We start from the raw sequence: 23,277 nt of genomic DNA, 5'->3' as shown, positions 1-23,277 counted from the left end.
AGTGTCAGACTTTATTTTTTGGGACTCCAAAATCACTGCTGATGGTGATTGCAGCCATGAAATTAAAAGATGCTTATTCCTTGGAAGGAAGGTTATGACCAACCTAGAGAGCAAATTTAAAAGCAGAGACATTACTTTGCTAACGAAGGTCCGTCTAGTCAAGGCTATGGTTTATCCAGTAGTCATGTATGGATGTGAGAGTTGGACTGTGAAGAAAGCTGAGCGCCGCAGAATTGATGCTTTTGAACTGTGGTTTTGGAGAAGACTCTTGAGAGTCCCTTCGACTGCAAGGAGATCCAACCAGTCCATCCTAAAGGAGATCAGTCCTGGGTGTTCATTGGAAGGTCTGATGTTGAAGCTGAAACTCCAATACTTTGGCCACCTCATGTGAAGAGTTGACTCATTGGAAAAGACCCTGATGCTGGGAAGGATTGGGGGCAGGAGGAGAAGGGGATGACAGAGGACGAGATGGCTGGATGGCATCACCGACTCGATGGACATGGGTTTGGGTAGATTCCGGGAGTTGGTGATGGACAGGGACGCCTGGCGTGCTGGGCTTCATGGGGTCGCAAAGAGTCGGACACGACTGAGCGACTGAACTGAACTGAACTGAACTCTGCATATAAGTTAAATAAGCAGGGTGACAATATACAGCCTTGACATGCTCCTTTCTCAATTTGGAACCAGTCTGTTGTTCCATGTCAGTTCTAACTGTTGCTTCTTGACCTGCATACAGATTTCTCAGGAGGCAGGTAAGGTGGTCTGGTATTCCCATCTCTTTCAGAATTTTCCACAGTTTGTTGTGACCTACACAGTCAAAGGCTTTAGAATACTCAATAAAGCAGAAGTACATGTTTTTCTGAAACTCTCTCACTTTTTCAATGATCCAGTGGATGTTGGCAATTTGATTTCTGGTTCCTCTGCCTTTTCTAAATCCAACTTGAATGTCTGGAAGTTCACAGTTCACATATTGTTGAAGCCTGGCTTGGAAAATTTTGAGCATTACTTTACTAGCGTGTGAGATGAGTGCAATTGTGCAGTAGTTTGAGCATTCTTTGGCATTGCCTTTCTTTGGGATTGGAAAGAAAACTGACCTTTTCCGGTCCTGTGGCCACTGCTGAGTTTTCCAAATTTGCTGGCATATTGAATGCAGCACTTTCACAGCATCGTCTTTTAGAGTTTGAAATATCTCAACTGGAATTCCATCACCTCCACTAGCTTTGTTCATAGTGATGCTTCCTAAGGCCCACTTGACTTCAAATTCCAGGATGTCTGGCTCTAGGTGAGTGATCACACCATCCTGATTATCTGGGTCATGAAAATCTTTTTTGTATAGTTCTTCTGTGTATTCTTGCCACCTCTTCTTAATATCTTCTGCTTCTGTTAGGTCCATGCCATTGTGCCCATCTTTGCATGAAATGTTCTCTTGGTATCTCTAATTTTCTTGAAGAGATCTCTAGTCTTTCCCATTCTATTGTTTTCCTCTATTTCTTTGCATTGATCACTGAAGAAGTCTTTCTTATCTCTCCTTGCTATTCTTTGGAACTTTGCATTCAAATGGATATATCTTCACTTTTCTCCTTTGCCTTTCACTACTCTTCTTTTCACAGCTATTTGTAAGGCCTCCTCAGACAACCATTTTGCCTTTTTGCGTTTCTTTTTCTTGGGAATGATCTCGATCACTGCCTCCTGTACAATGTCATTAACCTCCGTCCATAGTTCATCAGGTACTCTGTCTATCAGATCTAAGCCCTTGAATCTAGTTTTCACTTCCACTGTATAAATGTAGGGGATTTGATTTAGGTCATACCTGAGTGGTCTAGTGGCTTTCCCTACTTTCTTCAATTAAGTTTAAATTTGGCAATTAGGAGTTCATGATTTGAGCCACAGTCTGCTCCCGATCTTGTTTTTGCTGAATGTATAGAGCTTCTCCATCTTTGGCTGCAAAGAATATAATCAATCTGATTTTGGTGTTCTCCATCTGGTGATGTCCATGCATAGAGTCTTCTCTTGTGTTATTAGAAGAGGGTATTTGCTATGACCAGTGCATTCTTTTGGCAAAACTCTGTTAGCCTTTGTCCTGTTTCATTTTGCACTCCAAGGCCAAATTTGCCTGTTACTCCAGGTGTTTCTTGATTTGCTACTTTTGCATTCCAGTCCTCTATAATGAAATGGACATCTTTTTGGGTGTTAGTTCTAGAAGGTCTTGTAGGTCTTCATAGAACCATTCAACATCTGCTTCTTCAGCATTACTGGCCGGGGTGTAGACTTGGATTACTGTGGTATTGAATGGTTTGCCTTGGGAATGAGCAGAGATCATTCTGTCGTTTTTGAGATTGCATCCAAGTACTGCATTTCAGACTCTTTTGTTCTCTATGATGGCTACTCCATTTCTTCTAAGGGATTCTTGCCCACAGTAGTAGATATAATGGTCATCTGAGTTAAATTCACCCATTCCAGTCCATTTTAGTTCACCGATTCCTAAAATGTTGATGTTCACTCTTGCCATCTCCTGTTTGATTACTTCCTATTTGCCTTCATTCATGGACCTAACATTCCAGGTTCCTATGCAATATTGCTCTTTATAGCATCGGACTTAACTTCCATCACCAGTCACATCCACAACTGGGTGTTGTTTTTGCTTTGGCTCCGTTTCTTCATTCTCTCTGAAGTTATTTCTCCACTGATCTCCAGTAGCATATTAGGCACCTACCGACCTGGGGAGTTCATCTTTCAGTGTCCTGTCTTTTTGCCTTTTCATACTGCTCGTGGGGTTCTTAAGGCAAGAATACTGCAGTGGTTTGCCATTCCCTTCTCCAGTGAACCACGTTTTGTCAGAATTCTTCACCATGACCCGTCCATCTCGGGTGGCCCTACATGGCATGGCTCATAGTTTCATTGAGTTAGACAAGGCTGTGGTTCATGTGACCAGAGTGGCCACTCATTAGCCTATGAAATTACCCACTCCTATAAAAACTGACAACCTCCATACCCAAGTGCCTCTTGCCTTCTCAAATGGCCCACACACTGTGGAGTGTTTCACTCTACAGAAATCCACTTCTTACCTCACATTTTGTCTCTCCTGAATTCTCTCTGTGATGATACATCAAGAACTTGAGTTTCATTAAGTCCTGAGATCAGCTATGTGACCCCAATTAAAAGACCTTGGGTTCAAGTCCCAATTTGAGTTGCACAGTTTCACCGTCACCGGCAAAATGGGACAGTTCTGTGCAATAAGAACCTACCAGGTACACCTGACTAGGACACCACCTAGCGATGTGAGAAATGCTCCAATTGACAAACCCATTTATACAATTTTAGACTAGAGAGGCCCATAGGAGTTGGCAATTACAAATTGGCACTTGTCAGTGACTGATCAACAACAACAACAAGGGCGTTTGCCATCTGGTGTCTGAATCCTGTGCTGTTGAGTTGTTGACCTTCGACACACCCTGAAGGGAGTTCAGTTGGAGAGTGAGGCACCTTGTGCCCCAGGGAAATTGGTGGAACAGGTCTTTAGATAGTTAGATATTTTCAGGAACTGATTTCAGGATCCCAATCCTTGCATCTCCTCATATCTAGAAGAGTACTAAATCCCTTCATGATGACATCAGCTCCTCGTGACTAGCAGAAAACCTTTTGTTAATAAATGCTTGATTGCATTGAACTCCCCCTTCACCAAAATCATATATATTGACCTTCTTCCACTACTTTTTTGGGGCAGTTTCTCAGAACTCTGAGGTGCTGTCTCCCAGCCTGCAGTCCTCATTTTGCTGCAGATAAACCTTAACTCACCATTCTCACGTTGTGCATCCTTTTTTAGTTGACAGTGGTGGTGGTTTAGTAGCTAAGTCATATCCGACTCTTGGACCCCATTGCCTGTAGCCCGCCAGGCTCCTCTGTCCATGGGATTTTTCAGGCAAGAATACTGGAGTGGATTGCCATTTTCTTCTCCAGGGGAATCTTCCCGACCCAGGAATCGAACCCCTGTCTCCTGCACTGCAGGTAGATTCTTTACCGACTGAACTAGGAGGGAAGCCCTTAGTTGACAGAGTACAATGTGGTTTTGGAATCTATCAGATCTTATCTGAGTCTCATTTCAACTGTGTTTTAGATGTGTGACCTTAGGCAATTGGCTTGACTTCTAAAACTGCTTCCTGGACAATGTGGAATTTAACCTGAGCCCAGTGAAGATTAAGAAATCCTCACAGCCTTTGTGTTCCAAAAATACCTCACTGCAACGACCCACCCCTCCCCATAAGACTTTGTAAGAGTGCAGATGCCTTCCTTGTTTACTTACTTGGAGGTCACACAGTCTCCAAATTCTTATTTGTTGTTTTACAAATGAGTAGCTGAATTGCTTGTCCTTACTGATCAATCAGAATAAGATTTGTTATTGTTAACCAAACTTTCTGTTAAGCTTTTTCCCCCTGCCAGTGTCCTGAACTTCTGTCCACCCTCAGCCTGAACCAGCATATAGCCCCCTAAAGGATCCTTCCCAGAAAATAAGCTAGCCTCAGGGTAAAACAATCTCTGATCTACTATCTAATCTCACCATCCTTTCATCCCACTCCCTTACACTCTAGCTTTCTTCTCTCTAGCTTTGTTTACTGCTCTGTGAAAGGAAAACCCTTTTTGCCTAACTCTGAAGAAATTTGCAGGTCTTTCGGTCAACACGTGCTACCTATTGCAACAGTTACCTGCCTCTTTTTTTTTTTTTTTTTTGTTTTTACTTTTTTTTTTTTCCTCTTTAAAGTAGTCTTCCTCCCCCATTACAATAAGCGTTTTGAACTAAAATTCCTCTTTACTAAGTGTGTTAGGGGAAGCACACTGATTGAAGCTGCCCACCCTGGCCAGGCACCATAGTAACCATTTGCATTAGTTTTAGGACAGAAGGTCCTGGTAAGGAACAGGGAACTAATAAGCTTCCACCAACCGGAAGAGTTCAGGAAAGGTCAAAAGGAGACACCACATGTCTGACCACCTCCCAGAATCGTCTCTGGCATCCATCTTGGCTGAACAAGGCACCACCAGGAAGGACTCTGAGTCAGAATGATTGGCTAAAGACAACCCGAAAACTAATCCCATCACCATAAAACCCGAGACTGTGAGCCACATGGCAGAGCTGTTCTCCTGGGTTACCTTACCCGACTGCTTTCCACTTGGGTGCCCTTACCCAATAAAATCTTTTGCTTTGCCTGAAGGAGTCTTTTGGGCCTAGAAAAGAAAACAACAGTCTCAAAGGCCCTTGCTGAATCATCTAACTTCGGAGAAAACAAAATAGAACTTTAGGTCCCGTCCTGATGCTCCAGGCCGTTGCACCTATCTGAGACTTATCACCCCCTATCCGAAAACCTTCCACCCCCTACACCTGCCCAGAAGACTTATCACCCCCTGTCCAGAAACCTTCCACAAACCCCCTATAAATATGGAGCCTCCCTGATCCCTCTCAGCGCTCAGCCTGGTTGTTAGGCTGACTGTCGCCCCTCCTTGCCTGAATAAAGGTAACCTACTTCCTTTGAGGTCATCTTTCCTTTTCTGCCTCGCCTGAACTATACCCTACATTGTCAGCACATGCGTCTCCTTGGACAATTCATTTCCGAGTGTTAGACAAGAGCCATTTTCAGGCCCTAGAAGGGGTCCCCCTTCCTGCAACAAGTCTGGATTCATTTTTTATTTGACACTCCTTTGTTGAATGAGGATAATAGTATATCTGGCACACAATATGTGCTCAATAAATGGAAGCTGCTATTGTTATCTCCAAAGATAGCATCCCAAATCAGAAAGGTGAGGCCAAGCTCAGCTCCCAGCTCAGGTCCAGCTCTAGAGCCTACCCTTCCTATCACCAAGGCCCTGAAGACCGGGCCCAGATGATGGGGGAAGTCATGTTTGGACCCTGTTGTTTCAACAGTGTATGAAAAACACTGGACTGAGTCAGAAAAATCTATTTCTACTCTCCCTTTGATAGTCACCTACTGTGTGACCATATGAAATCCTTTTGTCTTTTTAGGACCCAGTTTCATGAGAACTTTGATTTGGATCAAGAGTTTTCAAACTGTGCCCCACAGCATCCTAGGGCTCCACAAGAGAGGCCCTAGTATTTCACACATCTCAAAATTCTAATTTTTTAAATATGTTTAAATACTTTCTGAGCTATTCTTCAAAAAACACCTGCTCAAATATATTCTTTGCCCTATTTTAACCCACAAGACATCATTAGTTATTTTGCCACAGGGTTAACTAACTGGTCTGGGCTCTAACTAAAGCTTCCTCTGCGACCTTTGCTTAGTGGAAGGCCATCTGAGACTAAAAAAAAAGAGCTGTTGGAAAGGACTACAGTGTGTAACTACTCATCCAGTGATATCAAGGTTGTCTTGAGTCTGTGCAGATAAAGTCAAACCAAGATGTATGCTGAATCTGAGACAGCTATAGGGATTTAGGAACATCATTCACAACCCTGAGCAAAACAGCCTCATTGTTCTAAAGCTGTGCTGTCCAATAGAACTTTCTGCGATGGAGGAAATACTCTGTATACTGTAGTCAAGTGTGCCTAGTGAACACTTGAACTGTGGCTCATGAGACTAAGGAGCTAACTTGTTTTTATTTACATTTAATTTAATTTCAAATAACTAATAACTTGGCCAGTGGCTATCTGGATAGTCTTTAAAATAAACAATTCTTTGAAATTTGAACTTGGAAAGTTAATTTAGACTATTAAAATAACACCTTCATCTGTTCTTCATATTGGAGTTTTCCCCAGATGTCACATTTGAAAACAAATGATTCTTCTAAAAATTTTGCAAAAGCAAACAGATCTCTAGGAACCCTTTAAATTCTATAATTCTTGACCAGAGACACAGATTGTTACCAACCTGGGCCCTAGGACTCTTTAATCAATAGAAATTGATAAGAAACCAGACAAGAATTTCAGGCAAGACTTGATTGCAGCTTGTGCTGCAGCAAGAGGGACAGAAGACAAGAAGTAGGTCCCCGAGGAGAGCTGCTTGGGTCCTTAAATAGGGTAATAGTGGGGTGGGTGGGGGCAGTGAGGATCCATGGGTTGGGCAGGGGGCATAGCTAGGTGGTCTGCCAGCCCCCTTGGTAATACTGAGTGCAGGACCTTGCGCAGTACCTCACTTTTGCCCCAGGCACCTCAGAAATAGCCATTGGTTTATGGCCTTTTTGTATCCTATTGTTCATAATTGCCCCAACTGCACACGCATGCAGTTATTTTCAATCGCCTACAGTTTCTTTGTATTCTTTGGCTCAAGGAGACATTTGTCCAGGTGCAAGCACTTCAGCAGGTCCAGCTGTCTCAAGATGACATTTCACCCATAGAAGAGACTCCTCCTGGGATACTTTGCTCTGTAAGTATCAAGATATCTATGATTACATGAAGAAAGGACTAGACTAATTTTGCCTGGCGGAGAAGGCAATGGCACCCCACTCCAGCACTCTTGCCTGGACAATCCCATGGATGGAGGAGCCTGGTAGGCTGTAGTCCATGGGGTCGCTAAGAGTCGGACACGACTGAACGAATTCACTTTCACTTTTCACTTTCCTGCATTGGAGAAGGAAATGGCAACCCACTCCAGTGTTCTTGCCTGGAGAATCCCAGGGACAGGGGGGCCTGGTGGGCTGCCGTCTATGGGGTGGCACAGAGTCGGACACGTCTGAAGCGACTTAGCAGCAGCAGCAGCAGTTTTGCCTGGCCTGAGTGGAGGCAGACATTATCCAGGGGCAAAAGTCACAGAACAACCACATGATGAGGTAGTCACGTATTAAATAACTTGTCTAGGGCTTTCCTGGTGCCTCAGTGGTGAAGAATCTGCCTGCCAATGCAGGAGACACGAGTTCGATCCCTGGTCTAGGAAGATCATACATGTCTTGGCAGAACTAAGCCCATGCACCACAACTATTGGGCCTGTGCTCTAGAGCCCAGAAGCCATGACCACAGAAGCCTGAATGCCTTAGAGCCCATGCTCCTCAACAAGAGAAGCCACTGCAGTGAGCAGCCTGCACACTGCAACTAGAGAGTAGCCCTTGCTCACAGGAATTAGAGAAAAGCCCTCACAGCAACAAAGACCCAGCACAGCTCAAAATAAATAAATAAATTGTCTAAGATAATATCACTGGTAAGGGGCAAAGTAGAACTCAAATCCAGATCTGTCAAGTTGTCAACCACTGGGCTGACCTCCTACTGACTGCAGCACTCATGGGTGTATTGTTTAACAGAGAAAATATATAAGAGGGACGCTTCCAGAGCCACGTGCTTGACAATCTGCATTATCTCCCTGGAAGTGGGCTTTAAACGTCTCCAAGGAAGGTGAGCCCTCTGACCCACCAGGGTTGCAGGCAGGTAAGGGTGAGAGAAGCAGCTGCTTTAGGTGAAAACACCTCAAGTCTTCTCAGTCTTGTTATAAACTCACCATAAAACATCCCACACCTCATCTTGTTCTCTCCAGTAACCAGTAAGCTCACTGTTCAATGATCTGATTACTAATAATAATTCTTAGTAATATTCTTAAAATTTCTCAATAATAATTCTTTGTATTAAAAAGAGCTTTTCCTCTGAGAACCTAACAGTACTCTATTCTATGTACTTTCCTGAAACCAGCCAATGAGTACAGATTTGCTTCCTTTTTTTTTTTCTTTTCATCGGATTAGGAAACTGAGGCTCAGAGAGATGAAGGCTGAGGGACTAGGGGGTCGATAGGACTAGGAACAACCTCTAGCCAGTTCCCAGCCAGATTTCTTCCATCCCTTGCCCGGTGTCCACACCCCCTAGGGTTTAAGTTAGAGTTATTTCTTCCAAAGGGGCTTAGTTTTGCTCCATCTTATCCAAAAGCCCCTCACCAAGTTACCCAGAATCTTCCCAAGTACACAGAGTGGGCCAGAAGCCACACCACCCGTCAGGCAAACTTGAAAGTGGAGAAAATTTACAGAAAGATAACTCTCGCCTTCCCACTCGTTACTGTCTTCAGCAAAATTTCCCTGATTATGTGTGTGTGTTGTACTGTTATTAGTGCTAAGGAAAATGGAAAGAACGACACGACATTCTCAAAAGGCTCACCAGCTAGCAAGGGGTAACACAAAGGAAAGGAAGCAGTTTAATCACTTGACGAAAGCACCCGAAGAATCAGGTTTACCTTGTGTTGTATGGCCATGTTGTTTAAGGGGAAACACTGAAAACGTTCTTTGGTCTACCAGAGTCCCCATCACTCGGCCCAAACAGGTACTTACCCCAGACCAGCTTCACTTACTGGTGCTGCTTCTAGGACCCAAAATGCTGGTGAGTTTGAGACCCCTGCTTTGTAAAAAAGACCCTGTGATAGGACAAAGGCAGAAAACATAAAGCATTACAGGAGCATTCAGGATAAGACACCAATTGTGTAGCATCTAAACTAAGTCTTCAGTAGGAGCCCACAAGGTGAAGAAGAGAGGCAGAGAAGGGCACCTCGGACGAGGGGCACAGTGGGTGGTCCGGGGACCTGGGAAGGGGTGCTGACATGTTTGAGGGACTGTCAGTGGTTGGGCATGGCTAACATATGGTAGTAAGTAGAGAGACTGGTGTTGGAAAGGTAGGTTCCAGAAGATTCTGATGGGCCTGGTAGTCCATCTCTAAGGCTTTAGAACTTTCCTCTGTAGACCTGCAGGCCTTGAGCAGACACTGGATTGGGAGAACTAGAATTCCAGATTAATAAAATACAAAACTCACTGAAGTTTGGAAGTAGCCTGTAACAGGAAGGGCTGGAAGTGTGCATGCCTGCATGCGTAGTCACTCAGTCCTGTCCCACACTCAGTCCTGTCCCACTCTGTGCAACCCCATGGACTGTAGCCGTCCAGGCTCCTCTAGCCATGGGATTTCCCAGGCAAGAATACTGGAGTGCGTTGCCATTTCCTCTGCCAGAGGATCTTCCCAATCCAAGGATTGAACCGTATCTCCCGAGTCTCCTGCATTGGCAGATGGATTCTTTACTGCTGAGCCACTAGGGAAGTCCTAATAAACGAATGCATAGGAGGTGGGGGAAGGAGTTTTCCAGACAGAACTGTTCCAGAAGCTCCGAAACAGCTCACTGCTGCTGACACATAAATGCTTCCTTGTCAATTGAATATCTGTAGCTACCACATTGCGCCTTTGAAGCTAACAATTTCTTATTAGAAATGAATGCATAAATATATCTACCAACAATCCAATGATTCCACTTCTAGATATTTATTTGCCCAAGAGAAATGGAAATTTATGTCTACAAAAGATTTGCTCAGTGATGTTCACAGTCATCACTTTATTCAGAATAACTGGGAAGGGCCCAAATGCCCATCAACAGGGGAATGGAAAAATAAATTGCTGTACCTCCATTTAATAGAATACTACAAAATAATACAGAAAAAAAGAAGATAAGGCTCAGCCTCAAAAGTGTTATGTTAGGTGAAGGGACCAGACCCCCCGAAAAGTACATAGGAATGAATTATTTATATATAAATACATATATTATATTCTAGAAAAGAAAAGGATCATCTGTAGTGAAAGAGCAGATCAGTGGTTGCTAGAGGTCAGGAGCAATAGGGGAAAAGGGCAGAGGTGGACAGGGAAAGGTCAAGGCCTGTTAAAACTCAACAAGCTGTTTACATCTAAGATCTGCGCACCTATCTGTTAAATGAATCATATTAAATATTTTTTTTCACCTTGCTGTACAGCAGAGATTGGTACAAACTGTAAATCGATTATCAGTTCAGTCATGTCCGACCCTTTGCGACCCCATGGACTGCAGCACGCCATGCCTGCCTGTCCATCACCAACTCCCAGAGCTTACTCAAACTGTCCATTGAGTTGGTGATGCCATCCAACCATCTCATCCTCTGTCATCCCCTTCTCCTCCTGCCCTCAATCTTTCCCAGCATCAGGGTCTTTTCCAATGAGTCAGTTCTTCACATCAAGTGGCCAAAGTATTGGAGTTTCAGCTTCAACATCAGTCCTTCCAATGAATATTCAGGACTGATTTCCCTCAGGATGGACTGTTGGGTCTCCTTGCAGTCCAAGGGACTCTCAAGAGTCTTCTCCAACAACACAGTTCAAAAGCATCAATTCTTCTGCGCTCAGCTTTCTTTACAGTCCAAATCTCACATCCATAAATAACCACTGGAAAAACCATAGCTTTGACTAGATGGACCTTTGTTGGCAAAGTAATGTCTCTGCTTTTTAATATGCTGTCTAGGGTGGTCATAGCTTTTCTTCCAAGGAGCAAGCCTCTTTTAAGTTTCAAGGCTGCAGCCACCCACCATCTGCAGTGATTTTGGAGCCCAAGAAAATATTGTCACTGTTTCCATTGTTTCCCAACTATTTGCCATGAAGGGATAGGACCAGATGCCATGATCTTAGTTTTCTGAATGTTGAGTTTTAAGCCAAGTTTTTCACCCTCCTCTTTAACTTTCATCAAGAGGCTCTTTAGTTCTTCTTTGCTTTCTGTCATAAGGGTGGTGTCATCTGCATATCTGAGGTTATTGATATTTTTCCCAGCAATTTTGATTCCAGCTTGTGCTTCATCCAGCCCAGCATTTCTCATGATGTACTGTGCATATAAGTTAAATAAGCGGGGTGACAATATACAGCCTCGACAATACTCCTTTATACTCCAATATACAGTACACCTTTCCTGATTTGGAACCAGTCTGTTGTTCTATGTACAGTTATAACTGTTGCTTCTTGACCTGCATACAGATTTCTCAGGAGGCAGGTCAGGTAGTCTGGTATTCCCTTCTCTTTAAGAATTTTTCAGTCTGTTGTGGTCCACATAGTCAAAGACTTTGGCGAAGTCAATAAAGCAGAAGTAGATGTTTTTCTGGAATTTTTTGGCTTTTTCTATGATCCAGCGGATGTTGGCAATTTGATCTCTGGTTCCTCTGCCTTTTCTAAATCCAGCTTGAACATCTGGAAGTTCACGGTTCACTACTGTTGAAGCCTGGCTTGGAGAATTTTGAGCATTACTTTACTTCAGTTTTTTTAAAATAAACAAAAATGAATTTAATGAACTTTAAGTAAGAGAGGGGACCAGGGACCCAGACAGGTAAGGAGAGAAACAACCATTTGCCACTAGCAGAGGTGCGCAGACCTGGTAAAGAATCCCGCGGGGTGGGCGGGGCCGCCGGGGGCGGGACCCCGGAGCGCGGCGGGAGCGGGCCGCCGGGAGTGCAGTTACTCCTCTCGGACGCTAGGGGCGGCGTGGCCGGGGGAGGGCGCGCCGCGGTGACCCGGGAAGTGGCGGCGAGGGGGCGGGCCCATGCGCGGGAATCCATGTGGGCGCCGGCGCAGCCGGGAACCGTGCGGGTCGCCATGGCGGAGCCGCAGCAGCTCCGGGTGCAGGAGGCGGTGGACTCCATGGTGAAGAGTCTGGAGAGGGAGAATATCCGGAAGATGCAGGTAGCGGGGCAGGAGCCGACCCGGGGTTGTGGGGAGCGAGTACAGTCCGGGGTTTCCTGCCCCTTCCCGCAGCCGCCTCAGGATCCTTACGCACCACTGCCTCCCAGCCTGCAGACCCGGGCCGGGGTGTCCCTGGGGTCGTGGCTGCGTCTTTGGAAGCACTGCTCACTCTTGGAACTGGAGCTTCGGGTGAGCGGATGAAATCTGTGCGTCCTCGCCACGCGCAAGGCCATTTGCCCTCCAGGCCAGGCTGGGGAGGGGGTGTCCCCTCGCCAGGGTTGAGAAGCCCCCTGGAGTAAGGTGTTCAGCCTCTCCCAGCTTCCCGTCTTGCGCGGCCGCTTCGCAGTGAGCAGCCGGAGCCCGCCCTAAGAGCACCGCCAAGGTGAAAGACCGGAAAGGCGACAGTGCTCGGCCTCCTCAATGGCCTGGCCGTGCTCGGCTCACACGCTGCCTTATATGCTGTTCCGCCTGATCCCCTGAATGTTGTGCGGCTGTTGATCCCACTTCCCTAACCCGATTGTGGGTTTCGCTTGTAAAGGTGCCCCTGGAGTCAGTGGACCAGTTCCCCCCTGGTGGATGGTTACTAGATCGCTGGCCTCTGAACCCTGTGGTTTGGGCACCTGGTTTTCAGAACTTGGCTCCATCTCATCCTCCACCACCCTCCCCGTCCACCCAGCTTCGGTTCAACAACTGTCAGTGAGCTAGCGACAATGAAACACTCTGCTAGGCACCGAGGATAGTGTTTCCATTCGTGGTTTGAAGCTCTTGGTGTCTATTCTAAGGAGAGGTGCAGATGTGACGCACCCCCCAGCCTCTGCTGGACTCGGTGGTGGTCATCTCTGCCCGAAGGCTTTCCTGCCTCACCCGTCTCTGCCCTCCCCCCACAGGGCCTCATGTTCCGGTGCAGCGCCGGCTGTTGTGAGGACAGCCAGGCGTCCATGCAGCAAGTGCACCAGTGCATTGAGCGCTGCCATGCACCTCTGGCTCAAGCCCAGGCCCTGGTGACCAGCGAGTTGGAGAAGTTCCAGGTGAGGAATACCCCAGCCAGACCACTCTAGCCCTAGGTGTTGCTCTTTTGCAGATGACAAGCGCTGGTTCAGAATTCTTGGCTTTAGTGTCTTGTTTCTGTGTTAATATCTGTGACAGTCCTATGTCCGGCTGGTCTTTGCAGGGTGTAAAATTTTGGAAAAAGTCCTAGAGGTTGAGTGCTGTAAGAATTTCCCATAGAAACAATGCAAAAGGGAGTTCATGACCAAGAGCCTTATGCTTTTTTTTTTCATAGACATCAAATATATGTATACTGTACAGTATAAAGCTTTGTAAAAGATGTTAGTTCATTCTTACAATAGCAGAATCCCCAGGAAAGTGGAATAAGCCAGTCTTTAAAAGGTACAGATTAGAGCAACATCCTACCATCATTTTGTGGGTTTTCCCACCCAGGATGCTCCTACTTGCTGTACCCAGAGGGACGCTCCTATGTCACTAAAGAGCAGTCATTTACATGAAGCATTATTTTTGTTGACTCCTTGATGCCTGACTCGCAAGCCTCTCTGAGGTCACTAAGAGCCTCCTCTCACCCCACCCTGCCCCATATTTCTCTCTGGAGCAGCAAAGGGTGTCCCCAGCTTCCTTTTACTCCCTTCCTCTGGGTAAACTTTCCTGAAACTTGGGTGGAAGAGGGCCCACTTCTGAATCAGTATTTCATAGCCTGGGATTCTGTTCATGTGGACAAATTTATATCCAATGTGAAACATTTTTATATTCTATATAAAATTCTTCAAAATGACTGGCACTGTAAAAGGATAACTTCTCCAAGATCATGAAACTCCAAAGGGTTTCTTTGTGTTTGACACTTTATTTTACAAGTCTTTCATAGCTTGCTTCTTGAATTACTGTACAACTTTCTCTTCCATTCACTGTTCAGTCCTGCAATCAGACTTACTTTTCCATTGCACCAGAACCACTCTTGCCACTCCCCTCCATGGGGCTGAATCCAAAGGTCATTTCTCATTCCTCATCTTACTGAGTCTACCTGCATCATTGACACATTAAAAATCTTTATTCATTTGGCCACCAGGATAGGATAGCTCACTCTCCTGGTCGTCCCCCCCACCCCACCGCCCCCCGCTCCTTTCTTGTTCTCATTTACTGTCTTTTTTACTCTCTCCAACCTCTGAAGAGCCCTGGAGTACCCAGGGTTATGCTTGGATCTCAGTCTAGTTCTGTAGTCTCATAGCAAATATCTGTATGCTGACAAATACTGCATTCATATCTTTAGACCAGCTTCACTCCTTATCCAGATTCGTATATCCAGCTGTTTCCCCAACATCTTCACTTATTTGTCCATCTCCCTCCACTGGAGTATCAGTTCAGTGAAAGAAAGAGCTTTATCTGTTTTACTCATTGCTGTATTCCCCAACAGCAGAGTCCCTAGCACATAGTAGAAGCCCAATAAATATTTGTTGAATTGAGTATTTTTCTGTAGCAGTGACAGACCTTATAAAATCAAGGTGTTTGAAAGTCTGTAGTTGAGTAACAGTAGCCTCTAGTTCCTTCTTACTTCCTAGAAGGGACTTCTTACATTTTATTCGGTCATTCAGCTGCTTTCTAGAAATGCTTTGTCTGGGCCCTCATGGTGCCACCCTCTGTTTTAATCAGGACAGTCTTGGTCAGTTCCACTATAGCGTCCCTTTAATTGATCAAGATAATAACACTTCAAGCCAAAACATGTAGTATAGAACGTGGCATACGATAAGCACTTGGTAGATGAAGGTCACCCTTTCAGTTTTTCTGCCCTTTTCCTTCTTGCCACAGGACCGCCTGGCCCGGTGCACTATGTACTGCAGTGACAAGGCCAAAGATTCAATAGATGCAGGGAGTAAGGAGCTTCACGTGAAGCGGCAGCTGGAGGCCTGCGTGACCAAGTGTGTGGATGACCACATGAACCTCATCCCAACCATGGCCAGGAAGATGAAGGAGTCTCTCTCTTCCATGGGGAAATAGCTGTCTACTCATGACCATCAGGGCTGAGGGCAGGAAGCGATTTAAAAAGAGGAATGGGGATTTGGGTCTTTTAAGGAAAGTTGATGAATGAGGAAATTAAGGATGGCAGCAAGTCTAAGGCCTGTGTTTCTTTCCTCTGGACGCTGGTTCCTTTGTGTTTCAATCCTAGAACGTGAAATGGAAGAAAAACGGTGCTAAAATTTGGGTCACAGATAGCACAGGAGGTTTGTTATGAGCCTGAACTTCATGTGGCAAGTACGTCTCCTGCCAATAGGGAGTCTCCCTTGTACCAAACCAGGGCCCTCCGAGGTACCAGATTTTCTTACTGCACAGATACCAAGAGGCTGGCAGGTTCATGTAACCTGCTAATGGTCTAGTGGAGTATGAAAAGAGGTGTTTCTATTTGTTGCCCACCTGCTGTTTACCAGAAGGATCACTACAACATTTTCCACAAACTAATAAAATCCATGCAGTCACTAATGTAGAAAGGGGCAGGGGGCTTCTAGGGGGTTTGTTTTGCTTGTTTTTCTTTAAGACAAGGGCATGACGTTAAGATGTAAAGTTGGGGGAGGCAGTTTGAATAAAATCTTTGAAAAGTACCACCTGCAGGTGGTACTCATTTCTGACCATCAAGATGTGGATGTGTGTTTCTTAAAATTCTCACACATTACATCATTCAGCCTGGAGACCCTGCAAAAATGTAAGAAGTGCTATCACACTGGTAAGGGAAGCAAGTGATCCCTCTCACTGGCAGCCATGGTGGGCCTTGAGGCCGCCTGCAGCAGAGTCAGCCAAGCGACAAGACAATCTTAACAGTGACACTCAGCCTTGAAGGGAAATGGGATTTTGGCAGTATTATGTGCTCATATTCAGGAATGAACAGTGAAAGAGAAACTGTTAGCTACTTAAATAAGAGGGTTATGAAGTACGGGCTTTGGAAAAATCTGTTTTTCATGAGACAGAATGAAAGCCTAAACCCAGTGTTGCTTACTTTGCCCCCTGAAATAACAGAGCTTTGTTGAGACAATCCGCTGACAACAAAAAAACTCGAGAGGAAAAGTAAGCAACTCAGGGATGAACTGTGGCTCCTTCAGAGCGATAAAGGGACTGCCCTCCGTTACCAAATACCACTTTTGCCAGGGCCTTTGTTACATGCGTTGTTCTTGTTCCAGTTCTGGCCCCTTATCATTTTGATAAAGACCTTGTCTTTTTACCAACTTACTACTTGAAATGATAATATTGTCTCTATGCTGTTTCAAGACTGTGATATATTTTCCTAGTGGTTTGGTTTTCAAAATAAATAAGACTTAATTTTCTTCCACTATTGTGTTTTTTCCCTTATATCTGCACAATGAATACATAACTTTGTCAGGATACTTCTCTTTGTAATGTGTGAAATAAATTTAAGATGTCCCAGGGAATGAAAAGTAGTTACGTGTTATAGTCCGGGTGCTTATCAATGAGAACTTTGAGGACATACCAGAACACTGCAAATGTAAGTCGGTTAATGTAAAAAGACAAACTGGAACGCTGAAGAATTAATATCCACATCAGGTCTCTAGCTTCCACCATGGAACTAGGCAGGTGGCCCTGCACTTCCCACACCCCTTGGTCAGTTGTCTGTGTTTGCCTTTTTCTCATTCAGAGGCTGTTACTCTACCCAAGAGCTCACACACATATCCTGCCGTTCAGAAGACAAGGTTACACCCCAGGAGAAAGTCTGGCTGTTCTCACTGCTCCTTGCAGGAGGTCTCTGGCCTCCAAGGTTCATCCTTTCCATTTCCTCTGCCTGAAGAGCCCTCTGGCAAGGCCTAGGATATGTAACTTCTACCCATCAGAGGCAAGCAGGATAAGGGCTCTCCAAAGATGTGCTCACCCTAATCCTGGATCCTGTAAATATACTGCCTTGCAAGGCACAAGGGACTTCGCAGATGTTAATTAGGTTACAGACCTGAAAATGGGTTGATTAGCCTGGGCCTGATCTAATCCATTTCCCTAGCTGAGATCAGGAGAGATGAGGTAGAAGTTAGTTTCAAAGCATGAGAGGATTCAACCCTCACTGCTGGGGGGTGGATATGGGGCACATGGAAAGTGGGAGGAGGGATGGGAGTGGCTGCTAGGAGCAGACAGACCCCCAGCTGACAGCCGGCAAGGAATCAGGACCTCAGTCCTGCCACAACAAGGAGCTGAATCCAGCTGACAACTTGAACGAACTTGGAAGCAGATGCATCTAAAGAGCCTCCAGAAAGGAACACAGCCCTGCCAACACCTTCATTGTGACCCTGTGCAACTAAGCAAAGGACACTGCAGCGCCACACATATCTGACCTACAGAACTGTGTGATAATAACTCTCGGCAACTTTCCAGTGTGTAGTACAGTATGATTAACGATTGTCACTGTGCTGTACATTACCAAGTGTAGTTTTAATGCACTAAATCTGTGGTAATTTGTTATGGAAGCAACAGGAAACTAACATACCATCCTTTAGCACTATCATTCAGTACAAATACCACTTCCATGAAGCCTTCTCTGGTTCCTCCATCTATAAGTGTGTGTCCCCTGTTAAGTGTCAAAGCATTCTGCCCCGGAGCCTCTTCAGCCATTGCCATGGTCCACCAGGGTTATATAATTACGGTTATTGACATATATCATATTTCTCCTACTAGATGATATGATATTCAGGGCAGTCACTTCAGTCCTGTCTGACTCGTGACTCTATGGACTACCCCACCAGGTTCTGCCCATGGGATTCTCCAGGCAAGAATACTGGAGTGGGTTGCCATGCCTTCCTCCAGGGGATCTTCCCAACCCAGGGATCAAACCCATATCTCTTACGTCTCCTGCATTGGCAAGTGGGTTCTTTACCACCAGTGTGCCACCTAGGAAGCCCACTCAGGGCAGCATCTGAGGCTTTTTCATCTTTTATTTTCCTTCCTGGGTGTAGCACATATATGTAGACTGCTAAAATAGTCTTGGAAGGATGTTTCACAGCTTGTATGGCTGGTTATTGTTTAATAAGATGAATTGCTGTGACAATGAAGAATTGAAAAATGGACCTAGAAATATTTGTGACTATGGAAAGGGAGAGCTGATTGATGATGGATACTGACAGCATAAGAAAATGAGAAGGGATGATAGTCAGGTAGACGAATCTGGAGATGGGGACAACAGAGGAGGAGATGGTTGGATGGCATCACCGACTCAATGGACATGACTTTCAGTAAACTCTGGGAGTTGGTGATGGACAGGGAGGCCTGGCATGCTGCATTCCACGGGGTCGCAAAGAGTCAGACACGACTGAGTGACTGAACTGAACTGAATCAGCATGAACAAGCAGAAAGTTATGTCACTGATGAAGGGACAAGACAAAGCCCCAGAAAAACAACTAAATGAAGTGGAGATAGGCAACCTTCTAGAAAAGGAATTCAGAATACTGATAGTAAAGATGATTCAGGATCTTGGAAAAAGAATGGAGGCAAAGATTGAGAAGATGCAAGAAATGTTCACCAAAGTCCTCGAAGAACTAAAGAACAAACAGAGATACACTAGCAGGAATCAATAGCAGAATAACTGAGGCAGAAGAACGGATAAATGACCTGGAGAATAGAATGGTGGAAATCACTGCCACAGAACAGAATATAGACAAAAAAAAAAAAGGAAAAGAAATGAAGACAACCTAAGAGACCTCTGGGACATCATTAAATGCATCAACATTTGCATTATAGGGGTCCCAGAAGGAGAGGAGAGAAAGGACCTGAGAAAATATTTGAAGAGATAATAGCTGTAAACTTCGCTAACTGGAAAAGGAAATAGTCAACCAAGTCCAGGAAGCAGAGAGAGTCCCAGGCAGAATAAACCCAAGGAGGAACACACGGAGACACATAGTAATTAAACTGACAAAAATTAAAGACAGAAATAAAATATTAAAAGCAACAAGGGAAAAATGACACTATACAAGGGAATTCCCATCAGGCTATCAGCTGATTTCTCAACAAAAACTCTACAAGCCAGAAGGGAATGGCATGATATATTTAAAGTGATGAAAGGGAAGAATCTACAACCAAGAATTCTCTACCCAGCAAGACTCTCCTTCAGATTTGATGGAGAAATCAAAAGCTTTCCAGACAAGCTAAAGTTAAGAGAATTCAGCACCACCAAACCAGCTTTACAACAAATGCTATAGGAACTTCTCTAGGCAGGAAACGAGAAGGAAAAGAGCTACCTACAGAAAATAAATCCAGAACAATTTAGAAAACAGTAATAGGATCATATATATCGATAATTACCTTAAATGTAAATGGATTAAATGCACCAACCGAAAGACATAGACTGGCTGAGCAGATGAAAACGTGTGCATGTATGCACTTGTACTTACCACATCAGTCTGCTTGACCCCCCAAATTGTGTGTAATTATTTTATATTGTTAGGATAATCATGTTCCTACTATGGCTTGCAACTATAATTATCTTTTATTTTTTGTCTGGCTATTGATTGTGAAAACTGATAAACATCTTTTACTATTGTGATTATATAACTATTACTCACTTAAAACCATTGTATCATGATTGGTCAACAGAAAAATAATAGAATTCTATATCGCCAAAACTACCATTTAATAGAAAAACCTGTAATCACTTTTTAAAAACCAAATGCATATCAGAATTATCTTGAAATTAGATGCCCAGGTATTGCTTTTTTCACCGGGCTCCAGATATGTTTCTAATGAGCAGCCATGTTTAAAAACAACTGCACTACATGAGGATCTTTTACCTTTATCTAGTTTGCGTCACTTCTTCTATCTCATATTCAGTGCTCCCATTTCACTTAGTTTATGTTTTCCAATTTCTACATCTCTTCTTTTTTTTTTTGATGTTCTTTCTCATGTCTTTACCAAGCATAGTAGAAAAGCTCTTGTATACATATATGTAAATGATATGTATAATATATATATTTTAGAAAACATAACTTTTTGCTTAACTAAATAATTTATGACATTTTGATTCCAGTTGTTTGACTTAGTGTGAATAGGATGCTAGATTTCTAATTTAAAAAGAAAGATATGGAACAAGTAACAAAGGTTTACTGTGTAGCACAGGGAGCCATAGTCAATGTCTTGTAGTGACATATGAAATTTAATTTCAAAAATGATAGATGGTATATGTATAACTGAATCACACAAAACAATTCTATTTTTTGAAATTTAGTAATGTTTATATTATTTCCAGTTTTTCTAAATGTCCTATGGACATCTGATAACAACGTATGAGATACAAAACTTTAAATATATTTATGTAAGATGTAAGATTAATATAAATTAATATAAGTAGAAATCTATTAATTTAAATTATTAATGCATCATTCAAGATGCTCCTATTCATTTATTTTTTATACACTTGATAAAATATCCTCAGAGAAATGTTAATATGTCTCATTATGATTGTATTTTTTTCTCTTCCCTATATTTCTTCTGATTATTGCTTTATGTATCTCTGTTTCTTTGTTAGGTGTCAAATGGTTTTATGATGTCTGTCTTCTTTGTGACTTGTACCTTTTATCATTAAAAATATTCATCTTTGTTTCATTTAGAAATAAATTTAATTTTTTAAAAAGAAGCAAATATTAATAGAATGGAGCACACTTCCATCGCCTCCTCCAGCCCCACAGTCGCCCTCTACTGCCCTCTGCTGGCAGACTGTAGCAGAAGGCGCAGACAGAGCAAGAATGTGGTTTACACAGTTTCGCCCCAGCTCTATTGAGCAGATAGAAGAGTTATTGTGGAGCTGAAGGAGTTGCTTAATAACTGGAACAAATATAAAGTAACGGAAATATCTATATTTAAATAAAATAAGAGAACCATCTTAAATTTCAAATATCTGTTATAGGAAAAGAATGTCACAGGCAGATAGATAACCAAATACTTATTTTAAATAGAAATCATCTTATTCTTCTTGAATAAAGGAACAAATGAATGGCTAAATGAGTGGATGAAACGGGGTGGATGAGTAACAGACAAAGCCCTCCTAGAGGTTTCCATCAGCCCATCATAGGAACTTATTTTCACAGAGTTTACATATAGAGTTTGTCTCGGTACGATGGTAATGATCAGTCTAGATTCTCAGATGCTTTAATCACCACAAGTAATTTCTATACACAGTATTTAGTTCTGGTTGCAGTCATGGAAAGGAAGAGCTATTTCATGAAAAGTGTTTTGGACATATCTGTGTTTTTCTCACAGAATCATAGGATGATACCTTGGTCTGGTCTATTAGTCATGTTTCAAGGGTTGTGTTTATAATCAGATACACTTTTGTGTAATTGTCTCAATACATACAGATGCTTTAAGAAACTATAGCATGAAATAATTATATTGGTTTGATAAAGAACTGGAAGCAGGTATTAAAGTTGAGTACCTTTATAATTTTATTGCAGGAAGGGCAATTTCCCATGCTGAGATAGATTCCTCATGGGTGTCCATTTGGAAACAATAATTTCTTGCAGGAGTGGTATGATTATCCAAGTTTATTTTACAGATGAAAAGATGAAGGTTCAGAGGAGCTAACTGGCCCGCCCACCCTCAGTTCCTAAACAGCCAAGTGCTGCCTGAGGCATGTTGGTGCCACTGCCCAGGACAGGTGCTCAGTCCAGCCTCCCCCCCAGCACGGCACACGGCCAGGAGGACCCCAGGGAATACCCATCTCATGGGAAGAACACAGGGCACACGCATGGGTCAGTTCAACACTTGATGATTAGGACAACTGGCTGCACAGAGGAAGGGCCCTGGGCTCCACTCCAGCTAGGCTCTGATGGAGATGGGGAGGCAGGGGGAGAGGGCAGCAAGCCACAAGCTGCCCGGATTCTCAGAAACACACTCTGTGCTCCTAGACTGATGTTCTGAGCACATCAGAGTAAGCGGAGAAGCCTGGGCACTGCTGCCCCTAAGCCTCCTCCCAGGGCTGTCTCTCAGGGAAGATTTCTGAGTGAGAGATTCCAGGTATCAGGCACCAGCCATCACAGAGGCACAGTGGAGAGCCCTGCTACCTTCCTCCCTGGTGAAAGATCTGCGTTGGGAGTAAGGAGTGTGGTAGTGGAGATCAGGTTGGAACAGAGAAGGCAGGCAGGGATATGTGGCATTTCTCATAGCCACTGGAGCAAGTTGATCCTGGGCATAAAACGGCCCCTCCCTCTGTTGGGATTCCATCTCCCCCTCCAGGCAGTCCTCGTGGGTGGCTCCCTCCAGTGTGGCCACAACTGGTATCCTTGCCCGAACACTGGAGGATGTGTAACTCGCTCTCACCCCCTTCTTCTTGCAGCTCTGTGCCTCGGGCTGATCCAATCACAGCCACTCAAGCAGCTCTCAGGATTGGGTCTCTGAGTGCACCCCCGTGAAGCTCCCCCTCTCCTGGCCTAATGAGGGGAAACCCTGCCTCATACACAATCTTCCTCTCTCTTTCTCTCCCTACCCTCTTCCCCCGCTCCTTCCCTTCTCTTTAACAGACAGGACATACATCTTGCCCTCTTCAAAGAGCTTCAGACATCCTCTCCCTCCAGTCTCTCAAACTCTGTATTTCATTTCTTTATTCCCTGAAGTAGGTCATGAGCTAAAAGCGGCAAAGTCAGTTTCAGCCATCCCTTCTGCAAGTCTCGCATACGTGACTTAGCCCCTCATTTGGAACAAGGGGATGTTTCACACTTACTGTTTGGTCCCACTTGGAGAGCTTCAGAAGGATTCCCATTGCAGCATCCTATCCTAGAGCACAGATGAGCGAGGTATTCCTGGGCTCCAAGCTCTCCATATCTTCTTCCCACCCACATGACTAGATTTCTAGCATGTCTCCCACAATCTGAGGTTGCCTA

At 44.2% G+C, this 23,277-nt stretch overlaps 1 protein-coding gene and 1 long non-coding RNA gene across 3 annotated transcripts in view; one reads left to right on the top strand and one right to left on the bottom strand.

The window, feature by feature from the left end:
• LOC145545564 (uncharacterized) overlaps positions 1-12,973 on the bottom strand; it is a 101,224-nt gene extending 88,251 nt beyond the window's left edge. The window contains exons 1-2 of the long non-coding RNA XR_014082152.1: positions 10,687-12,973; positions 9,244-9,326 (exon numbers count right to left, since the gene is read on the bottom strand). This is a non-coding gene — a long non-coding RNA (uncharacterized LOC145545564). The remainder of the gene's footprint in view (positions 1-9,243; positions 9,327-10,686) is intronic.
• On the top strand, positions 12,273-16,742 carry TIMCC (TIM double twin CX3C motif chaperone). Of its 2 annotated transcripts, none has more exons than XM_081590359.1 (3): positions 12,273-12,418; positions 13,306-13,446; positions 15,233-16,742. In XM_081590359.1, the coding sequence occupies exons 1-3, from the start codon at positions 12,293-12,295 to the stop codon at positions 15,419-15,421; spliced, it is 456 nt and encodes a 151-aa protein (XP_081446485.1). In that variant the 5' UTR covers positions 12,273-12,292; the 3' UTR covers positions 15,422-16,742. The 2 variants fall into 2 exon arrangements, with proteins under 2 accessions (XP_081446485.1, XP_081446484.1); XM_081590358.1 differs by having other exon boundaries at positions 12,273-12,607.
• The last annotated feature ends 6,535 nt before the right edge of the window (positions 16,743-23,277 follow it).

The sequence above is a fragment of the Giraffa tippelskirchi genome, chromosome 4 (genome assembly GCF_054371585.1).
Source record: "Giraffa tippelskirchi isolate mGirTip1 chromosome 4, T2T-mGirTip1v1.2.pri, whole genome shotgun sequence".
NCBI lineage: Eukaryota > Metazoa > Chordata > Mammalia > Artiodactyla > Giraffidae > Giraffa > Giraffa tippelskirchi.
Note: the sequence above shows the minus strand (reverse complement) of the source record. Positions and strands in the feature narration are given on the sequence as shown.